Source organism: Endocarpon pusillum, assembly GCF_000464535.1.
Source record: "Endocarpon pusillum Z07020 unplaced genomic scaffold scaffold3494, whole genome shotgun sequence".
Taxonomy (NCBI): domain Eukaryota; kingdom Fungi; phylum Ascomycota; class Eurotiomycetes; order Verrucariales; family Verrucariaceae; genus Endocarpon; species Endocarpon pusillum.
Genome location: NW_006916332.1, coordinates 24,193 through 42,549, shown reverse-complemented (window position 1 = coordinate 42,549; position 18,357 = coordinate 24,193). Strand labels below are relative to the sequence as shown.

General features: G+C 50.3%; 6 protein-coding genes across 6 annotated transcripts; 1 reads left to right on the top strand and 5 right to left on the bottom strand.

Annotated features, from left to right (window-relative positions):
* Positions 1-1,368: 1,368 nt before the first annotated feature.
* On the bottom strand, positions 1,369-3,837 carry EPUS_06815 (uncharacterized protein; the record flags this gene model as incomplete). Its single annotated transcript, XM_007804709.1, has 1 exon — positions 1,369-3,837. One exon carries the CDS (start codon positions 3,835-3,837, stop codon positions 1,369-1,371), a length of 2,469 nt encoding a protein of 822 aa, XP_007802900.1.
* A 998-nt stretch (positions 3,838-4,835) lies between these two features.
* On the bottom strand, positions 4,836-6,287 carry EPUS_06814 (uncharacterized protein; the record flags this gene model as incomplete). The annotated part of the gene is made up of 1 exon (XM_007804708.1): positions 4,836-6,287. One exon carries the CDS (start codon positions 6,285-6,287, stop codon positions 4,836-4,838), a length of 1,452 nt encoding a protein of 483 aa, XP_007802899.1.
* Positions 6,288-8,234: 1,947 nt separating this feature from the next.
* On the bottom strand, positions 8,235-8,873 carry EPUS_06813 (uncharacterized protein; the record flags this gene model as incomplete). Its single annotated transcript, XM_007804707.1, has 1 exon — positions 8,235-8,873. The coding sequence occupies one exon, from the start codon at positions 8,871-8,873 to the stop codon at positions 8,235-8,237; it is 639 nt and encodes a 212-aa protein (XP_007802898.1).
* Positions 8,874-9,353: 480 nt separating this feature from the next.
* Positions 9,354-10,322, bottom strand: EPUS_06812 (uncharacterized protein; the record flags this gene model as incomplete). Its single annotated transcript, XM_007804706.1, has 1 exon — positions 9,354-10,322. One exon carries the CDS (start codon positions 10,320-10,322, stop codon positions 9,354-9,356), a length of 969 nt encoding a protein of 322 aa, XP_007802897.1.
* Positions 10,323-15,054: 4,732 nt separating this feature from the next.
* Positions 15,055-15,936, bottom strand: EPUS_06811 (uncharacterized protein; the record flags this gene model as incomplete). The annotated part of the gene is made up of 1 exon (XM_007804705.1): positions 15,055-15,936. The coding sequence occupies one exon, from the start codon at positions 15,934-15,936 to the stop codon at positions 15,055-15,057; it is 882 nt and encodes a 293-aa protein (XP_007802896.1).
* An 821-nt stretch (positions 15,937-16,757) lies between these two features.
* On the top strand, positions 16,758-17,288 carry EPUS_06810 (uncharacterized protein; the record flags this gene model as incomplete). The annotated part of the gene is made up of 1 exon (XM_007804704.1): positions 16,758-17,288. One exon carries the CDS (start codon positions 16,758-16,760, stop codon positions 17,286-17,288), a length of 531 nt encoding a protein of 176 aa, XP_007802895.1.
* Between the last annotated feature and the right edge of the window lie 1,069 nt (positions 17,289-18,357).

The following is an 18,357-nucleotide window of genomic DNA, read 5'->3' as shown; positions in this document are numbered from 1 at the left end:
GCCCAGCCCAGTCCCAACTCAAACAACGACAACAACAACAATAACCCGAGCTGATAACCGATCCCCAACAGTCCAAAAGCCCAAACCACATCATCAACCCTTCGCTCTTAAATCTCCACCCCTGCTTCTAGCACGTGATATGTGACACGTGACCATATATATGGTTGCTTGAAAGATGCAAGGAAAAGAAGAAAAAGCATAAAAAAAAGTTGCAACATAGTGTAGTACAGCGCAAGCGAGCAAGCAAGGAAGAAAGGAGCTCTCGTCTGCTTTGGCGTAACCAGGGGGACACTAATTAGTCAGTCAGTCAGTCACTCAATCAATCAATCAAGTAAAGCAAACCGACTTGGCTAGTTACTGTAACTTTTAAAAGGGGACTTGGAATGAGCCACCGCCCTGTCCCTGTCCCGATCCTGTCCTGTCCTGTCCTGTTCTGTCCCAGCAGATCTGGATCAGGATCTGGATCTGGATCAGAGAAGTGCAATAGGCTTATTGTGCGCCACGTCTCTCTCTCTCTCTGTGTGTGTGTCTGTCTGTGTATCTCATGGCCAGTAAGTTGGATTGAGCGGAAGTGGGGGCTCGGATTCCGTGGTGGCGGGGTTTGTTTTTGCAATACGTGCTTCGTCTCGGCTGGATGGATGGATGGATCAGTCGAGAGCGTGGAAAGGGGAGGTTGGGGGAGGAAGGTTCCTGGTGGGAGGGAAGTTGTAGAAATAGAATAGAATAGGGACGAGAGAGGGGGAATGATGGGTGGGATCGGAGGGAAGGGGGAGGGGAAGGAGAAGCGAAGGGAAGACGATGAAGAAAAAGACATCACAGGCCACGAAGGAATGGAATGGAATGCCATATGAGCCTTCCCTTCACTTCCCTTGTCGTGGTCCTGGCCGCAGCCATAGCCACGACGGGTAACGCAAACCAACCGTTCCCATCAACACGACGAAGTGTCGCCAATTTGTTATCAGCTGGCTCTATTGCCGGTATTTCAATCGCAAAAAAAAAACAAAAACAAAACTGTTTTATCTTCTGACAAAAGTCCTGCTTGACGAAGTGTTTCGTCTCCTTTCGTTTCGCTCATGCTTTTCACCTGCCAGTAATGCATCTCCCAAGCAAAGTTAGCAGTTAGCATGCAATGCCGCTCACCCTGAAATAGATGGCTGGCGTGCTGCTGCGGGAGGTAGGAGAAGTGGTGGTATCTCGGTTAGAACAACCGACGCCGCCGCCACCAACACCGCCACCGGAGGAATAACATCAGGGGAAATTCCGAACATGACAATACAGGTTGTTGTCAGCACCTTGCTTCTAGCTCCGCCCTGAATCCTTAAACTCCAGGTTCTAAACGCAGTCATTCATCGCTCATAAAAACCTTCATCATAAATCGACTCTTAACTTCCACCCCTTGACATTCCCTTCCTGAGCCTCTCTCGCCGCCCACTCTTGCAAGATCGCCATACCAAACCTCACCGCCTCCACAACTCCCGTATTAACATCCAAGGGCAAGAAATACGTGTAATTGCCCCTCAAATTCTCCGCCGACAAGCCCTTCTCCAAGACTGCCCCCGGCCCCGAAGCAGCTTTTACGCTCAGATCCCTCGCCCTCTTTTGCCACGTATCCGGGAAGTCCTGCTTCAGAACCTCAGGGCTCAACTTTTGGTATCCGTCCAGCCACGCGCGATGGAGGTCTTTGGCATTTTCGATGAGTTCGGTGCGGAAGGTGGTCCATTTTCGTCGCGCTTTGTCGGAAGCGGATGAGGAGGTGGCGTCCTCGTTGCTGGTGGTGCTGCTCTTAGTGTTTCCGTCGCTGCTGGGTGTGGGCGCGGAGACGGTGGCGTTGAGGTCGTCTGTCACTACCGGCAAGGGTTCACGAGCGAGGCGGTCGAGGTCGTGCTTGGAGATGGTTTGCCGGCAGACAGCACCGAGTTGACTGACTAGGCCTTGCAGATGCGGAAAGGGCATCGAAATGCGATGGATGAACACGAGGTAGGGAAGGATGGTGCGCCAGCCGGAATCGCTGCCGTTGTTTGCGTATGATAAGGCGACTTGATTGAGCATGAAACAGAGGAGAGCTTCGACGTGGAGGAGGACACCGTGTCTTTGGTCCGGCATTTCTTGATGAAGAAGGGATTGGCCTTCGTGCTTGAGTTTGCGGCCGAGTTCGTAATACTTTGTGTTGAAGGCTTTCCACGCACGGCGCATGTCGTCACGTTGTGATGAAGCCGAACCCAGGTCGGTGGGCGGAGATGTTCGATTGAACGTATGTGGTTTCTCGGTGCTACCAGGTGTACTCTGCCGGGTCATGCTTGCGGTGGGTGTGCGTGCATCGATACCATCAGATGATTCCACTCTGCGCATGGCTGTCGTTTTGAAATCCTTCTTGGGGGTCGAGAAGGCTGATCGAGGTGGAACCGGGTTGTGTACAGAAGGCGATTTGAAAGCAGATGGGACAGGCGTAGTTGGTCTTTCTGAGAGGTTGAGTGAGGAAGGCGTAAGCTTTGGACGTTTAAGGGGCTGTTCCGATGGTTGAGAAGTGGGGCCTTCTTTCTCGCGCTTGGGGGTTGCTTCATTTGGAGTCTTCATCGTTCCGTTGACAGCTTTCACCGACTCGTGCTTATCTTCAGTAGCACTTTCTGACCGGGGAACTGGCTTCTTGCTCCGGGGTGCGAATTTCAGCAGTGCTTCCACACGCTTCCTATTCCGTTTGCCATACTTCAACACAATGATATGGCGTTGTCTTGGACCCGGACTGGATGTTGAGGCCCTGCTTCGCGCACCAGGTGAGATTCTAGCCTCCTTCATATCAATCTGCAGAGAGGGCGAGAGATGTCTTTCGTGGTCGGTTCGAGAGATGCCCGTCTTTTTCGATGCGGACAAGGGTGAGCCTCCCGGGCCGGGTGCGGTGAGAATGGACTTCACAGAGTCGCTTCTTTTGTGGTTCGTCGTGCCATTTGGCTCCTCCTCTTCATCCTCATTGTGTGCCAGCAGATCTTCTATGGAGGAGGGAAGAGTAGGTGAAAGAAGGTCCGGGATGCTGGTGATGTTATCTGCTTCGGCGGGTGGAAGTGTTGGTGAGAGTAGCGAAGGAACGCGAGTTTTGTTCGCGTTGGTTGTCCCTGGTACAGTTGTAGCAGATGAGCCCGGTGATCTTGCTTTCACGGGTGACTTTGTTCGAGCTCTTTTTTCTGGTTTAGGAGACTTGATATTGGAAGAAGCATCCGCCACGTCGTTGAATGATCGCTTTCTATCCGGTTGCCTCTTGGGTGAGGAGCCAGCTGTTACCTTGCTATTCCTTGCTTCGCCTCGAGACACCCCGTTGACCTGCGAATCCTTACCGCAGGACTGCAGTTCAGCGGCGTGCGCCATACCCCCTGATCGGTTTGCTTCTTCCTCACCTTTACCTTTACTTTTGTAATCGGTCAAGGATATCTTCTTGCGCTGACCACTCAAAGACGGTGAGTTGGACGTGCTGGGATATGTCTGCTGTGGTGAAGGGTCCTCATCAACCAGGTTTCCCTTCTCATCCGACCAACCTCCCACCGCTTTAATTAGACTTTGCTCCCCGTCTTGATGAGTCAAGAAGCTCATGTACTGTAGTGCTTCCTCCTCCTTTGCGAACGGAGTGCCGAGATACCAATTGCTAACAAACCGCGAGTTGTGACGATAGGGAACATCCGAAGGAACGGAGATTAGGTACGGAGCTTTGGGCAGGACGTCGTCAATGAGGTGCTTTACTTGCGCATCGAGGCGAGATACTTGAAGCTTGGTATTGTGAAGGGGAGCGGACTTGTTACGCGGATTCGCCGTTGGTCCTCTGTTTGTGTAAAGACTGTTTGCGCGTGACATGGCAACCAACCGTCAGCATATGAAACAAATCAGTCCTCCCTCGAGATTGGGATGCAATGCCTAGATGCTGGTTTGAGAACCTGGCGTGTGATTGAGGCCAGGTTCAAGAGACTATGGTATTATTTGCTGTCGCAGGCAAGTCCGTTCAGAGCGTGAGCGGTTTGAAGTTCTGCAGGTATGTCTGCAATCTGCTTCGTGCTTCCATAAGCAGTAACGAGCCATATAAGGTCGTGCAAAGAGATGTTCAAGAGCGTCGCTTTTCGCCGGCTTAAGTGAAACTTAGATGTGCCGCCACCAAGGTCGCCCTCGTCTCTGGTTTGTTTCTTGCATGTGACGACAAGCTCCAGGGGGCCATACGACCCGGAAAGAGTGTGTGAATGTCGCCTAACCCATATGAGATCTCGAATGAGAGTTTGTTTGAACAGAATGGCTGGTGTACAATGTAGGAGAGAGGGACGGCGGTGTCGCACGGGAGGGTAGGGGCGCGGTTCCACCCAGGTCGAGCTTGTACGTTCGGACAGGGCGATTTCTGAAGAGTCGTACACGAGTTTCTCCTGCGAAACGTCTGAGAGAAGCAGGTGGACGAACAACGCGTTCGAGATCTACAAAAATTCAAGGGCAGGAGGCTGGCCTCGGGTGAGAGTTGGGGTATGGGTATGGGTACGGCTATGGGTACGGCTATGGAGGGTTCGCTAAGCAATCCGCCTACTCCGCGCAATCAAGCTTTACATACTGTACCGCACCTCCGCTGCCAAAGCTAAACTCTACCGGGCCTGCTGGAAGACGCATCTCTTCAAGTAAGCGGATGAGATAATCCAATGATATGTCTATCCCAGCTGCTTGGGTGATGTAAATGCCTTTTCTCAATAGACGTCTCTCGATTTTGAAGGCAGGACGCTCAACAGAATGTCGTGTAAATTTCTTAGCTCTATGGAATGCCGACCCCGGTGCCATGAATTCCTCCAGGAAGAAACACCGTCGCTATGCTTCTGATCCTCTCATGACGAGAACGAAACCGGGAATCGCTCGCGTAACCGAGGCCCATAGTAATAAAGCACAACTGGGCTGGGAGCGATCAAGATTGCCAGGAATCCAAACACGCTGGTCCCCCATCCGTAACCAATCTTCTCAAACATCGTCGAAGCGAACAAGGGTGTGACACCCCCCAAAACACTTCGAAGCACTGACCCAGCGGCGATGGCGGATGCTGCGTATTGGGAAAAGGAGTCGATGAAGTAATTCTGTACCGTGTTGATCACCATGACCTGACCTATGCCGTAGAAATACAGTGCAGAAACAGGAATGAGCCAATGAAGTCGGAAGGAAACAGTCCATGCAAACCAGAGCAGACTGACCGGAACCAGCACACTTCCGATATTGGTGAGCGGTAGTCGATACTCGGGGAGCGCAACGCCCTTGTTCCTGGCCGTTAGTTTGTTGTAGACATCATCGATGCGCGGGACAAGAAACAAAACACTTGTGAGGCCTCCAAGTCCGATGAATAGATAGAGTAGGCCGACATGCTCAGTGGAGAAGCCATACCCTCCAGCGAAAATGTTTTGCATTTGCGTATATATCGTGTACGTCGTGGAAAAGATAAGTGCTTGGTAGCATGAGAGCAAGATGACGACGGGTTGGGAGAGAATGATAAATGGCCGTTTCAACGATGTCAGAAGCTTTTCGCGCAGCTTTCGGTCATCCTGACCCTCATACGTATATGTGACCTTGTTTTCTTGCTCCAATCTAGCCTTCTCCTGTGCCAGTAGAATTGGAGCGTAGGTCTCCCGAAGGAAAAAAATCCCTATCAAGGTGTTGACTGAGCAAATAATCAAGATTACCCAGTAGATCCATCTCCACCCCAGTCTCTGCGCGATCACTCCTCCGAGTATTGGACCAAGGACAGGACCTAGCAAAGGGCCTAAAAGATACCAGCCATAGATTTCGGCTCTGCCTGACGGCGGAAACATGTCGTTGATCGTGCCTCCTCCATTAGCTATACCTACGCTTCCAAAAAATCCAGAGAGAGTGCGGACGGTGATCAGAGTAGCGATGTTTGGCGCCAGCGCCGTGGGAATTTGAAGCAGGGTGAACACAGAGAAGCAAACGATGTAGACAACACGCCTTCCTAGAGTTTCCGACAGTGGTGCGATAATCAGAGGTCCAAGGCCAAGCAGAACGATGTAGCCTGTGTTCGTGGCTATGACTTTTTCTTCTGTCGTGTGAAGAGACAGGGCTATGTTTTTAATTGCTGGGTTGTATACTGAGCTGGCCAAGGGACTGAGAATGCTCATGGCCGCAATGATCGAAACGTTGAAAAGCCGCTTCTTACGCGTCCAGGCGCGAGGGTTCCTCGTGTCATCTGGGGCGAAGTCAAGATGGTGATCGGCGTGGTTCCTGTCTTCGCTGCTATGTTCCAGGAGCGGTGACTCCTCGTCGAGATGGCGAGGCATTGTGCAAGACGGGAGGCCGTCTGAAAAAAGCCTTGAAGGCTACAACAACATAACAGTAAGACGAAGCAAAGCGTCCAGAGAAAGGCTGTAGCACCAAGATAGTAAAGAACAGAATGATATTGTCTAAAGGAAGTTTTTGAACAGAATGGAATGCCTAGAGAAAGAATAGAGTTGTCGTCGGAAAGTTTCAGATTTCAAAGCATCATCGCTTGCGAAAAAACATCCCCGTCAGAGCTTGCTCAGACAAGGTTAGAACCATCTGGTTGATGGGAGCCAATGTACTAACCTGATCGGGTAGCGGGTACCATCAGCCAAGGTGTTGAAATACAAATAATTGCGAATGCTGAAGATTCCTCATCACCAATGTGTCAAATTTTATTGGCCTTCTGGATATTGCCCGCCATACTGATAAGGAGAACGAATTTGGACCCGCGGTAGTGCCCGAGTATGCCTTTGCGGTCCAGTGAATACTACAGAAATCTGCACGGACAGCACAGGCGGCTGTACCATAAACCTGCCTGTCTTAAGATGATGATCGTGAGGTTTTTGAACTTCTATCGTCCAAGCGCCACTTAGGATACCAGCCTTTATCAAGATCATTGCCGCGGCATGTCTGCAAGTACATCGCGGTGTGTGTTTCTGGAGAGGGCACCGTGATCGCAATCGAGCAACCCAAGCTGAACAAAGGAGAGGGCATCGAATGCAGAAGGAAGAAGAAGACGACCGAGAGAAACAGGCTCACATGATAATTTGGAGTTCCAGACTAATTAGGCTGGAAGGAGGATCAAATCTCTCTGCATAGCATGGCAAGGAAGGATCCTCTTGATACGAACTGGCTTATCGAGACCTCCTGGCCTATCGAGACCTCCTGGCCAATACCCAACCAGGTACGTCCTGTGCATGAACGATTACCAGCTCTAGCACAAAACCGAGCATATGTTTTTGTGGAGAACAGCACTAGATGCGGTGTGATCCAGGGGCAGCTGCACGACAGACAGACAGACGTGACTATGCATCCAGCGAAGAATGCTCAGGCTCTAAGAGGCCATGTCAGAGCGCCTCGTTTCAAAGCCAAGTCAACAAAAACCGGAATAAGCATCGACAAGATCTACAAGCCAAGGAATGCGGCAAACTATTACGAGGTTTACTAGTATCATCGGCGATGCAAAAGCAGATAGCCCCATCGCTGCTGCCACAACCGCAGAGGGAAAATCCTCCCATGGTTTCCCGTCGGTGCCTGATATGCGTCCTCACGCCTCAGTCACACCGCATGAAACAAGGGAAGCGAGCATAGTCAAGGTAACACATAGAGATCTATGATCTGCCTTCCTTTGGGAACTGAAATCAAGGTCTGCCACAAACAAGCGAGCCATTCACAATGTGGCATGGCATCCCCCGGCGCCGCCTGACCCTTCAAGCCGTCGCTATGGAAGAGCTGCTAACTTGGAACGGTTAGGGATCAGATTTCCAGTCACGCTAGCTTCGATGTATTCGGTATTACGCTCTGTGTAATGTTTCTAATCACCTTCCGAGGGTGGTCCGCCACTTGGGGGGTATGTGAAAGCTCAAGGTAAGCATGGTGTCACTCATGCAGAGGTGCGGAGAATAATGGTCAACCAGGATATAGCGGGTGATCAGTCTGAACAGGGCTTGATTACACGGATATCATCGTGATCTGGAAGTGCGCATCGTGATTGAATGCAGAAGTCAAATTGTAGACTTTTGACTAGTCGGGTGTAACATGTTTAAGAGAAAGGTACCATACACATGAGCTAATCAGGCAACAATTTTATGTTTGACGCACCGAGGTACATTGAAGTCTGTCAGCTGATTTCCGAGTAACATGCCGGTGTACTGCCATAGTAGCCAAAAGCACCCGTTCTAGCAAAGTGAGAGGTGTCGATATCTTCAAAGACCTGCCGTGTGCCCCCACAGGATCTGCAGGTGTCATCTTGGAGATGGGCGCGATTTCTCCTCCGTACGGTAGCTCAACCCTGTACTGCTCGATCTTTGAGCGGGTCCAATGTGGTCTTGCCTTGCCTGAAGGTCAACATCATCCTCATCCCCACTCGAATAGTCGCTACCATCGTCCTCACTGTAGTCATCATCATTGTGATAGTCGTAGCCGTCATCATCGTCGCTATATATCGGATCCGACTCGTGAGGGTCTAAGTCGGAGCCTACCGAATTGTCATCGAGCCGTTCGTCGCTGCGGACAATGGATCTTCGGAAGGCCGTTCGGTCACATAGTGAAGCCTGAGGGCGCGAGGGAGTCTGCATCGACTTTGTCTGTTCAGGCTGAGTCCTTCGGGTGCATTTATCGCCCAGATTCATGAAAGCTGCCGGCGATGAAGCTCCCGCTGTGCCCTTGTTTCCAGGTGACTTGCTATGCCTACGGCGTCCGCATTCCCTCTTAGACGCTCTTTGTCTTGTTTCATCTTCTCTCGCCGACCGGCACGCGTTGTCTGCCATGTTCGCACACACGAGGACTCTGAAAAGTCTCGGCTCCCCAGCGGAAGTCTCCTTGTCTAGCTTGAGTCGTGCCGAATGAAGCAGCCGCTGTGCTAGCTCCTTCTGGGAAGACATGATGAAGTGTGGAAAATGAATTGAATTTTTGTAACAGGGAAAGGTAAGAAGGTGGGCGAATGCTTTCTTTCGACATAGTTGTGATGGGTTAAGTAGCGTTTATTGGACCATTGCATACCAGAGCACAACCTGCGTAAGCAGCATCAGAAGTGGTCTGACCTCGGGAATTGATGCTTGTATGGGGAAAGACTAGCATTCCCTTGGCGCTGCAAGATGTGAGCTCAGGCTTCTTCACGGTACACGCATGCACCCTGGCCCACAAACACCTTCTTTGCCTTTTCAGTTGCCGCTGTACATCCTTGGCCCCACATCTTGCCCCAACCTTCTCTCCCCTGAACTGTTGTCAAAGACAGATTCGATAACTTCCATGTTCCGTGTCCCCAAACTAGTGGACGTAAGAACGTGCCCAGGGATATTACTATTGTGCATGGTGCGGGTCTGCAAGCGAGGGGGACAATCCCAGATTTTCATCGTGGCTGATCATTCGTGCGCAGTATCAGACTGCATGCGCGCAATTCTCGCCTTTAGCTCTCTGTTCTGTGAAGTGAGATTTTGGACTTCAAACTGGAGTCGTTCCATGTTGGTTATGGTGAGCGAAAGTATGTCCCGTTTGCTGAGTTCTGTGCCGCTCTTGCGCCGAAGAGAAGGCCTCTCACAGGAGTGATTGTTTGGCAGGATTTCCCTCAACTGTTGGATCTTACTATTGATGTTCATCCGGTATCGTTTCTCAACTTTGCTGTGAGCATCCTGCCTTAATCGGTCCTTTTGGTCTGCAGGAGTTGCTTTGAGTGTCGACGGCACGTCATTGATCGGACTTGTTTGGAGATGACCAAGATTCGTTACGGTCCTGGAGGCTGCTTCGATTGTGCAGCTAGGAGAATTCTCTGCATTGGTAGATGCGAAATAATGCGTAGCATGTATCATAGACTCTGCTTCACTTGATCCGCTTCCGTGGCTCGAACCTGGAAGACTACCATAAGCCGAATCCGCAACCGATATCCATGCCGAGCCACCTGGAGTTGAAGGAGAAATTGCATGGGAAAATGGTGATGGGGTTAGGCGTTCACCAATGCTTGAGAGGTCTCCATAACTCGAGGCCCGCGCGTTTGGATGTCTACATGCGAAGTCGAGATTCTGGCCAAATTCCTCAGGTACAGGGCTGCCAGAAGGATATGCTGATTCGGCCTTGCTGACCACAGAATCCCTGTGGCTCGGGTTTGAAAAGTTCGATTGATTCCAGTCGTTGGGATCCCACACGTCGTGAGGTGGAAAGGTGTCTATGGCCATGGCCTGTATTCCGGGATTGGAGTAGCCTGGTTGTGAGTTCCAGTTTGGTAATTGCCAGACATGATGTGAAGTTGAAGCAAGGTTAGAAATGCGATTTGCAAAGTTTCCGCCACTGGTTCCTTCTGCCGGACGAGTTCGTAGTGAGTCGACGGTCTGGGGCATTGCACCAGCGTTGCCGTCATGTAGATTCGGAGACGGAGCACCACGATTCTTGCAGGATTGCACAGCCGGCTACAATCAACGTCAACCACAACCACAGTAAGTATAAGAAGGGAACTATATACTGTGCAGCCCGAGTCTTGCAAGCAACCAGCTGACACCCACATCTCATTGCAGTAATCAGCCATCAGGTCACAGGGCGCTAGGGTTGGAGATACGATGTCTGCTCAAGAACCAAGACTCTGATCGACCACAGCAGTAGCTACAATAACAGCGGAACACGGTGCCATAAGCTCTCCAACAGAAGACTCATGGTGCAGCAATGCGGAAAAACTAATCATTAGAGAAAGGAGGAATTCACAAAAAGATTTTTGCGTCTTGGTACTTGACTTGGGATCTCCGATGACGAACGGGTAAACAATGATGAAAGCCGACTGGGATGGCAAACTATCAGATTTACTGGATGAGAGCAAGGGTCCGTTCATGCCGGTGAATGTGGTGATATGCAGACGAGGCTTTTTTCGCAAAGAGTAAAGAGCGGCAGGGGGAACAAGGCAGTCAGTCATATTGCCTTCATCGCCGATGAGCTCGTATCTGCCCACAAACTAGGAAATGCATTTCCAGGCAGGTATTTTTCACACTGAAATCGGATTACGAAGCTAAGCCACAAACGGCATTAGCTCTCTGTGCACTTCCGCGGAGCATTCCGCTTGGCACCTTGAGCGTCAAAGTGAAGTTCAGTTGTTACGATTTCATCCTGTTGTGGAAACTAGCAACGCTTCTACTTCGACTTCGGCTTCTTCCCCATCACCCTGCATCGCTTGCCGCGCCAGCAAAATGTTCGGTATGCTTCAAGCTCACAGGCTGCTGTCACTCAAGCCTGAATTGTCCAAAAGAAGTCATGTTCATGCACCACATTTGCTGGCCTGTGAAACGGTAACACCAAGGCGTGTGCAAAATTGGCATTCAAGGTGTGAACATGCTACGGTGTGCAAATGGGGCAATGCATTGATGCTTACTGTGAATGGTCAAGGACATAGATAAGACAATGTCGGAGTCCTGCGGTTACTACGGTGCCATCTCGCTAGAGCCTCACATTTCATTCAAATTCATGGTTAGATCAAGTGCCATCCCACTGGACCTGCATGCAGAGCAGTATGCACAGGCTTAGGAGGTTTCGGTGGGTCGTCCAAGAACGTTCTCTGGCACAACGGACAATTGACGTGCCAACCTCTATACCATCTGTCCAAGCATTCTTGGTGATAGATATGCAAGCAGGGAAGCTGTCGAATCATGTCTGAGCCATTCAATCCCTCGAGACATATCGCACTGCAAGTACGCAGTCAGATGGCGTTCTGCTTGCTGGATCACTAGAATAGAGCTCACCAAGTATATTGCATGCTTGCCAGGTCATCAGTGGTACTCCTATGCTTCTTTGCCCACTCTTCCAATGTTTGGGCTTTGGCAGAATTTTCAAGCCGGTTCAGTCTTGCACTCGCTCCTTTTGACTCAGCCGTCCTTGCAGCTTCGATGTCGCGGGCGGCTATGCATCTTCGCAGCCAGAAGCAGAAGCTATTTTGGTTAGCAGCCCGCAAGTTCATGTTGTGACTACTTGCATTAGAACAACAATGAACACTACCGTCACACTAATCATCGGAATTGATGCCATATATCCCGGCGGCGACTTCTGTGGTGGCTCGTTGGCTGCGCTGTTGGGTGGGGAGGAGATCCTCGAGTTCGCGGCTCTCACAATCAAGCCATCAATCCGCTGTCCGCAAAGCAAGGCTGCCTGCCAAGGGGCCATCAACTATAGTGGCCCCCTTTGATTTCAAGGTTAAATCCATTATCTCAGAGACAAATGGTAGGGCTCCTCTACCTCCTTATGGCGCAGCGATCTGCAGTATGCGGGTAAAAGGCAGAATGAGTCACAAAATGTTCTGTTCGGCAGCAGCGGCAGTTGTGTTTCCAAGTACCCAATTGTCACTTACTGCAAGCCGTGAAGACACGTCTGCATCGAGCCCGTGGCTGCAGCGAGCAGTGATGAAAGACTGGCAACGCAGCTTTAGCCATATTGCCCACTTTAATCGACTGCGGAGACATCAGAGCCAGGACAGCATGATGAACAAAAGCAGTAAGGAGGTTGGTCAGGTGGTACTCCTAATGAGCTTTGGCCACGGGCCTCTCAGGCCACGTAAACTTACCTCTGTGGAACAATAAGCAGGATGAGAATACGAACGAGGGCAATTGCAGGCAGTGCTTACCTCAATTGCAGGACAGGGCTCTTAACGCGTAGTTACGTAGTATTCCTTTTTCTACTGTAGTGGCCTGACCTCATTCAGGGACATTTACAATTCTACGGGCGGTGGCCAACCAGTCAGTCAGTCTGAGAAACTTGATCCTTACAGCTAGTAAGTAAAATCAAGTCAGGTCTTCAGGGCAACGTCCGTCGTCCGGAGAATCAGGAATTCAGCACCCTGTCCGGAAAGTCCAAGGTTGCACTGCGATTTACTGGGTAGCTTAATCTCCACAATTTTCGCCAAATGGTAAAGCGTTCCAGAGATCGTTACGGCATCTCAAAGTGTGAGCTCCGAATCCCTCTGCGCCAAAAAAAAAGCCACCCCGTAAGGTGAGCAGCGCCTTCCGCTGAGCGTAGCCAGCCATGGAAGGGACATCGTCGTGGAGATGCCCGCCAACATGCGACATGCGCTCTGCATTGTGACTGATGCTAGCGCATGCGAACCAGTTCGCACCGTCTGCACCGTTCAGTTTGCCTCCGGTGCATGTGAAGTCCCATAACCCATTTACTGAAATCCGCATAACTTGTTCTCTTTCCCCATTCTCTCACATTCCAAGGACCAGGGGCATTCTCCAGTGGATTACTCCGTATATCCTGCAGACCTAGCTGACGCGCCCAGCTACAGCGTCCTAGCTCTTCCCAAAGAACAGGAAAATAAAACCACCCACACACAACACTGCAGTGCACATCACCCCTTGCCCCGCATCCAGTGACCGAGATTTCTCCATCTGCACTGCAATGATCGACCCCGCATTTCACGATCCTATTAGCGAAGTGGTCCCGAAAAAGGAGATGCCCGAGATGCCAGCACTGCAGCATACTACGTACATCGCTCTGCCAGTGGGGTTTGAGCAGATAAGCGAAAGACGATTCAGGTTCAACCTTAAATTTTAGCGCTGTGATCGAATTCTACGATCACCTACCGCTTTCTCGATCTGCTTCTACCGCGGGAGAGAGAGAGTAAGCAGTAAGAAAGTAGACTTGATCATCAAGAGCGGTAGGAATTGAAAAACCCAGTATTTGGATTTTCAACCCCTCTGATGCTAGGGGTCACCTGGTTACGGTGCAACATCCGCAATATCGCTTTGGGGAAATAGAGTCTGCTTCCCTTAGGCGCAGATTTGGAGCAGTGTACGAACTGAGCATGAGATCTGAATTGCCTTCATTCGCCAGTTGGCCTTTGGGGTCATGCTTTCAATTGTCTAATGCAGAGACTATGCCAGAGCATAGCGCTCGGTTCAGTGAATTCTTAAAAGTTGCCGGTATTTTTTCATTCTTCTACAATCCCCACACAACAGTCTGCTATTGAAAAACACATCTACCAGTTAGGTTCGAAATCTAAAAGCGCTGTCCATTACAACATACCATATCCTAGAGAATTTCTCATACACGCTTGCCTAGAACATGCTTTTGAGCCCTTCTTGAGATTCCGAAAAAGAAAGCCGCATGATCATCTAGAGATCCGTCTTGATCTTCTTACATATCTCGAAATCTTGCGTGCAGATCACTTTCATGGTGAGATTTGAGGACTTCCTAAAATATGTACGTAAGTTACACGAAGATTTTCTTCAGGAAAATGGCCTTTGGTTTTAGTGCAAAACGGTGCCCGGTGATGAATTGACACAGACTGCTGTCAAAACGCTGTACTACCGGGGAGACAAAAAGATTCGTAGCTCGGCGCTAGAAACTCCATGTAAAATTACATGGTCACGTAAATGAGCCTTACTGTGGTGAGGATAGAGTGCTCGGAATAGTCCAGTTGGGACTAGTCCGTCTTGTTTGATTCAAGCTGTCCAACATTGACAGGGATGACCCCACAAGATTGACAGGCCTATCTGTATTCAGAACGTTCGGAGTGGCGAATACTGGCGCCGAGCTACGAACACTTATGCCTCCCCCCCAAGTAGTTTAAAATCTAAGTTACAGTTTCACTCCATCACAAGATACTAGCCCACCTTTTCGCTTCGCTTATCAGAGATGCACCGCATATCTTTATCGCAACAAAAACCCCCGCACTTTGACATCAGTCAACACGAGCGCCAAGCCGAAACCGTGCAGGAGAATCCCATACTATCGATCAGCAATGCACCCCAGAGAACTGCCTCCCTTGCAGGTGATTGCGTAAGTTAGCCGATCTTCCCCAACCGGGGTGCCGACGAGCCAATCAGCAAGCTCTGCTCCTATCCATCCACATCTGCCTTGGTTACTCCAAAGCAAAATCCCTCGAATCGATATTCGATGGCTCCCTCTCTCCGGCGCAGCTGCTGCATTCGTCGTCAGATTCGCAGCCATGGACCTTTATCGCTGATATAGCCACAGACATTGCGTCTCGAAAGCCATCTTCTGCTTCTGCTTCGTCATCTGAGCAGATGGCGCTGTCGAGATCGTGGATCGTGGATTGTGCTTGTGCTTGTGCTTGTGCTGCTTTAAAGCTATTTGTTAACTCCTTGTTCTTCTCTTCAACAGTTGCGCTCTGCTCCCCTTCTCGTTGGTAGCTTGCTTCGCATCTATCTTGTCGGCTGCTGTTGTTGCAGGATAAAGCCCAGCGTCGTTGTCCCCATGATGGCCCTGAGCTGTGCTGATAGTCTCGTTGCCACGAATTCTCTGCGTGTGTTCAAGCATGATGTGTGCTGAAACCCTCGCATCACCAAAGAGCATCCGCTGCATGGCTTTCTCCACGCGGCAATGCTTTCGCCAGTCAGCTTCGCCACCGGCATCGTAGGAGACATGGTACATTGGTATGCCGGAGGCTTTGCTCTGATCATTTTTGATTGGTGTTGTGTCCCCCCGTACTACCTCGTTCACATCTACAGGTGGCTCCGACACCTTAAGCGACAGCTGTTCCTTGTCCAGGTCTTCATAGGTAGACTCGTCCCGAGCGAGCATCGGCGGCTTCGAGAGTGAGGAACGTCGGCGGGTAAGGCGCGTTTTCTTTGGACTGTGGATGGGACAGTCTTTGCTGTTGAGATGGAGCGCATCAATGTCCGGGCAGAAGTGGTCTTGCGCTATATCACGGCACAGGTGGCCACAGATATATGCCTGGACGAATTTGTGTTGGTTTGTGGTCAGGCCGCATTTTCGACATTTGGGTAGTTGGGAAAAATCCTCTGAGGTTGGAGATAAAGGATGGTCGAGAGAAGGTAGGGATTCTGGTGAAGCTGGGTTGATGTTTGCTTTCCATTGGTTCCAGTTAAAGTCGTTGTCTTGGGCTTTGTTTGGAGTTGTTTCTGGGGTTGCCAGATGGAGCGAAGGCCTTTCTGAGACCTTGTATTCATGCTCGGGAAGATTTTCGAATGGAATCATTGCGTCGTAAACTGTCATGTTGCTGGGACTCGGATTAATGGGTTGTTTCTTGTTGGCGTGAAGTGAGAGCAAAGGAGATGTTGCTAACCTACTATTTATCTATTTATGTTTATGTATTTATGTATTTATATTTGTCTTGTGTAACCATCGATCCCACCGTTCTCGGTGCTCGCCACTTCTCGCGCAGACTTGGGATGGTGGTCGAGGATAACTGGATGTCCATGGGACAGTCACAAGCGTTTCCCGCCTGTACCCCCCAAGAGTCTTAACATGGTCAAAGCTTTATCCTGGCCTGCATATCAGGCCATCAGGAAGCCATAACGGTGGTGGCTAGCATCATCCCGCCGACCAGACCAGTCCATAAGCAGACCACAGCAAGTCTTGTATCTATTTCTTAGTAGCAATAGAAAACCAGACCCAGGTATCAACGAAAATGAACAGGATTGATTGAATATCTGCTTTCCACAACGTTCAATGCTGGCGAAGGCTCCGGAAACATGAGGAGCTTGCCACCATAGCAAGATGGGTGTTACGAAATAGCTTATTGATGCACGGGCCCCATGCGGGATCCCTGCCCGGGTAGAACCATGTTGCCCCAACATTTGATAATCTCGATCATGGAATAGAGGAGAAACTATGCCAAGGAAAGGGATACCTGCAGGTCTCGACTGATATATGAGTAGCCCCCCAATTCCTGTTCCATTGAGCATGAAGCACACACAAGCTGCTACTATTCTAAACCGTCTTGATTTGAAAAACACACCTGAAGAAAGTATCGACTTTAACAGCGGTCCATTGACTCTTTTGAGATTGTGACCCGCAGGCCACAGCTCTTCAAAATGCCCGTGGACGATCTGCTGGAATGGGCAGCAGAGACGAGCCGCCATGGCTCAGGACGACCCAGTACGTATACGTCAAATAAATCCACAGACGAACCTCCCTCGTACACAGAATATCGGTCAGTGGTTAATCGACCTCCATCACCGGCTCCAAGAAAAGGTCGTCTGGCAAGATGGCAGGACGTGGGCCACTGCGCCGCAGCTTGTTCCGGCCGCTGTAGTGTGCATGCTGCGGAGCAGGAACAACAAGAGGCGCTCCACGCTGGAGATAGCTCTCTTCGAGGTGTGGCGGAGGCGTTGCAGACACAACACAGGAGGCATCGTGGTAATGGACGACCCAAATTTCAGAGGAATGACAGCAGTCAGAATTCGCATCGGAGCTCGAGTCCAATGCCCAGGACATCTGCAGGAAAACAGCGGAAAAGTCGACTTGATCTGGCACGGGAGGCGCTCCTTAATGGTAATGTGACAGTTGCACGCGCGATCGTGGCGCAGGAGCTGGAACGGCTGGGTATCGCTGAAGACAAATGATGGGAGATGTTCGCACTGAGATTGCACAGGAGTATGGTGTCACTTGTTGCAGCGCGGTGTTCAAAGGTCGTTCGACAGAAGCATTTAGGGAGTGGAGGCAAGGCTGGAATAACATCCTTCTAGTGTTAGTATCCGTATGAAAGGCGACTTTCCGTCATATCGCCACATTTACGAACTACGTATCAAATACGAGTCTTTTGCCTTCCTCGTTCTTTTCAGACATAGAGGACTCCGTCCATCGTTGTTGTTGTTGTGATAGGTGTCTTTGCTCAGCCTACCTGATAGAGCAACAATGTGTAGCGCATGGATGATTAAAACTTGTATTCGACCGCGTTGGAGGCATTCGCCGCTGTTATTGGGCACCTCTGTGACACCAATTGGCTATGTGCTCCAATCATGCCGCTAAGCTATGTCGGTGAGTGGGCTCCAATCTTCAGTGTTATGCAAAGCTTCATTGTGGATGAAGAGTACTTGTTCTTTCTTCTGCCTGGCGGCTGATTCTGCGAGCGCAGATGACCAGGGCAACCAGCATCGCAGCTGGCAGGAAGGAAGACGGGAAGGAGGACGAGAATGAATGAATGAGGAAACGAGACGACCCAGCGTGCCAAGCCTCGACCTACTACGTACTAGTACTAGTTAGTACGTAGATGATCTGGTCATCGGAAGTCGCCAGCACCAAAATAGCAGCAGCCTTCTCCGTCTATCCAACTACACATTGTAACCGTCTACTGCAATCTATCTCGCAAAACAACGGAAAAGCTACTTCGAGCTTGCACATGTCCGATGAATTTCTACTCAAGAATGGTACATCAAGGTGATGTTAGGTTCTGCTCGAGTGGTAGCTCTACACTCCCTTCTAGTAAAGGACATTTCTTCCCTGGCATTCCATACTACTGTTGTTGCATTCGTATCCCTTCTATATATGACCTACACCATCCATTGATCCTTTCGTACATTTTACGGTTCCCTCCCAAAACTGCACACCAACCAACAAACACAGCCATGATGTATATTTGGTCTGCTCTATTTGCCACATTTGCATCTTCAGAAAACACATATATGTGCTCCC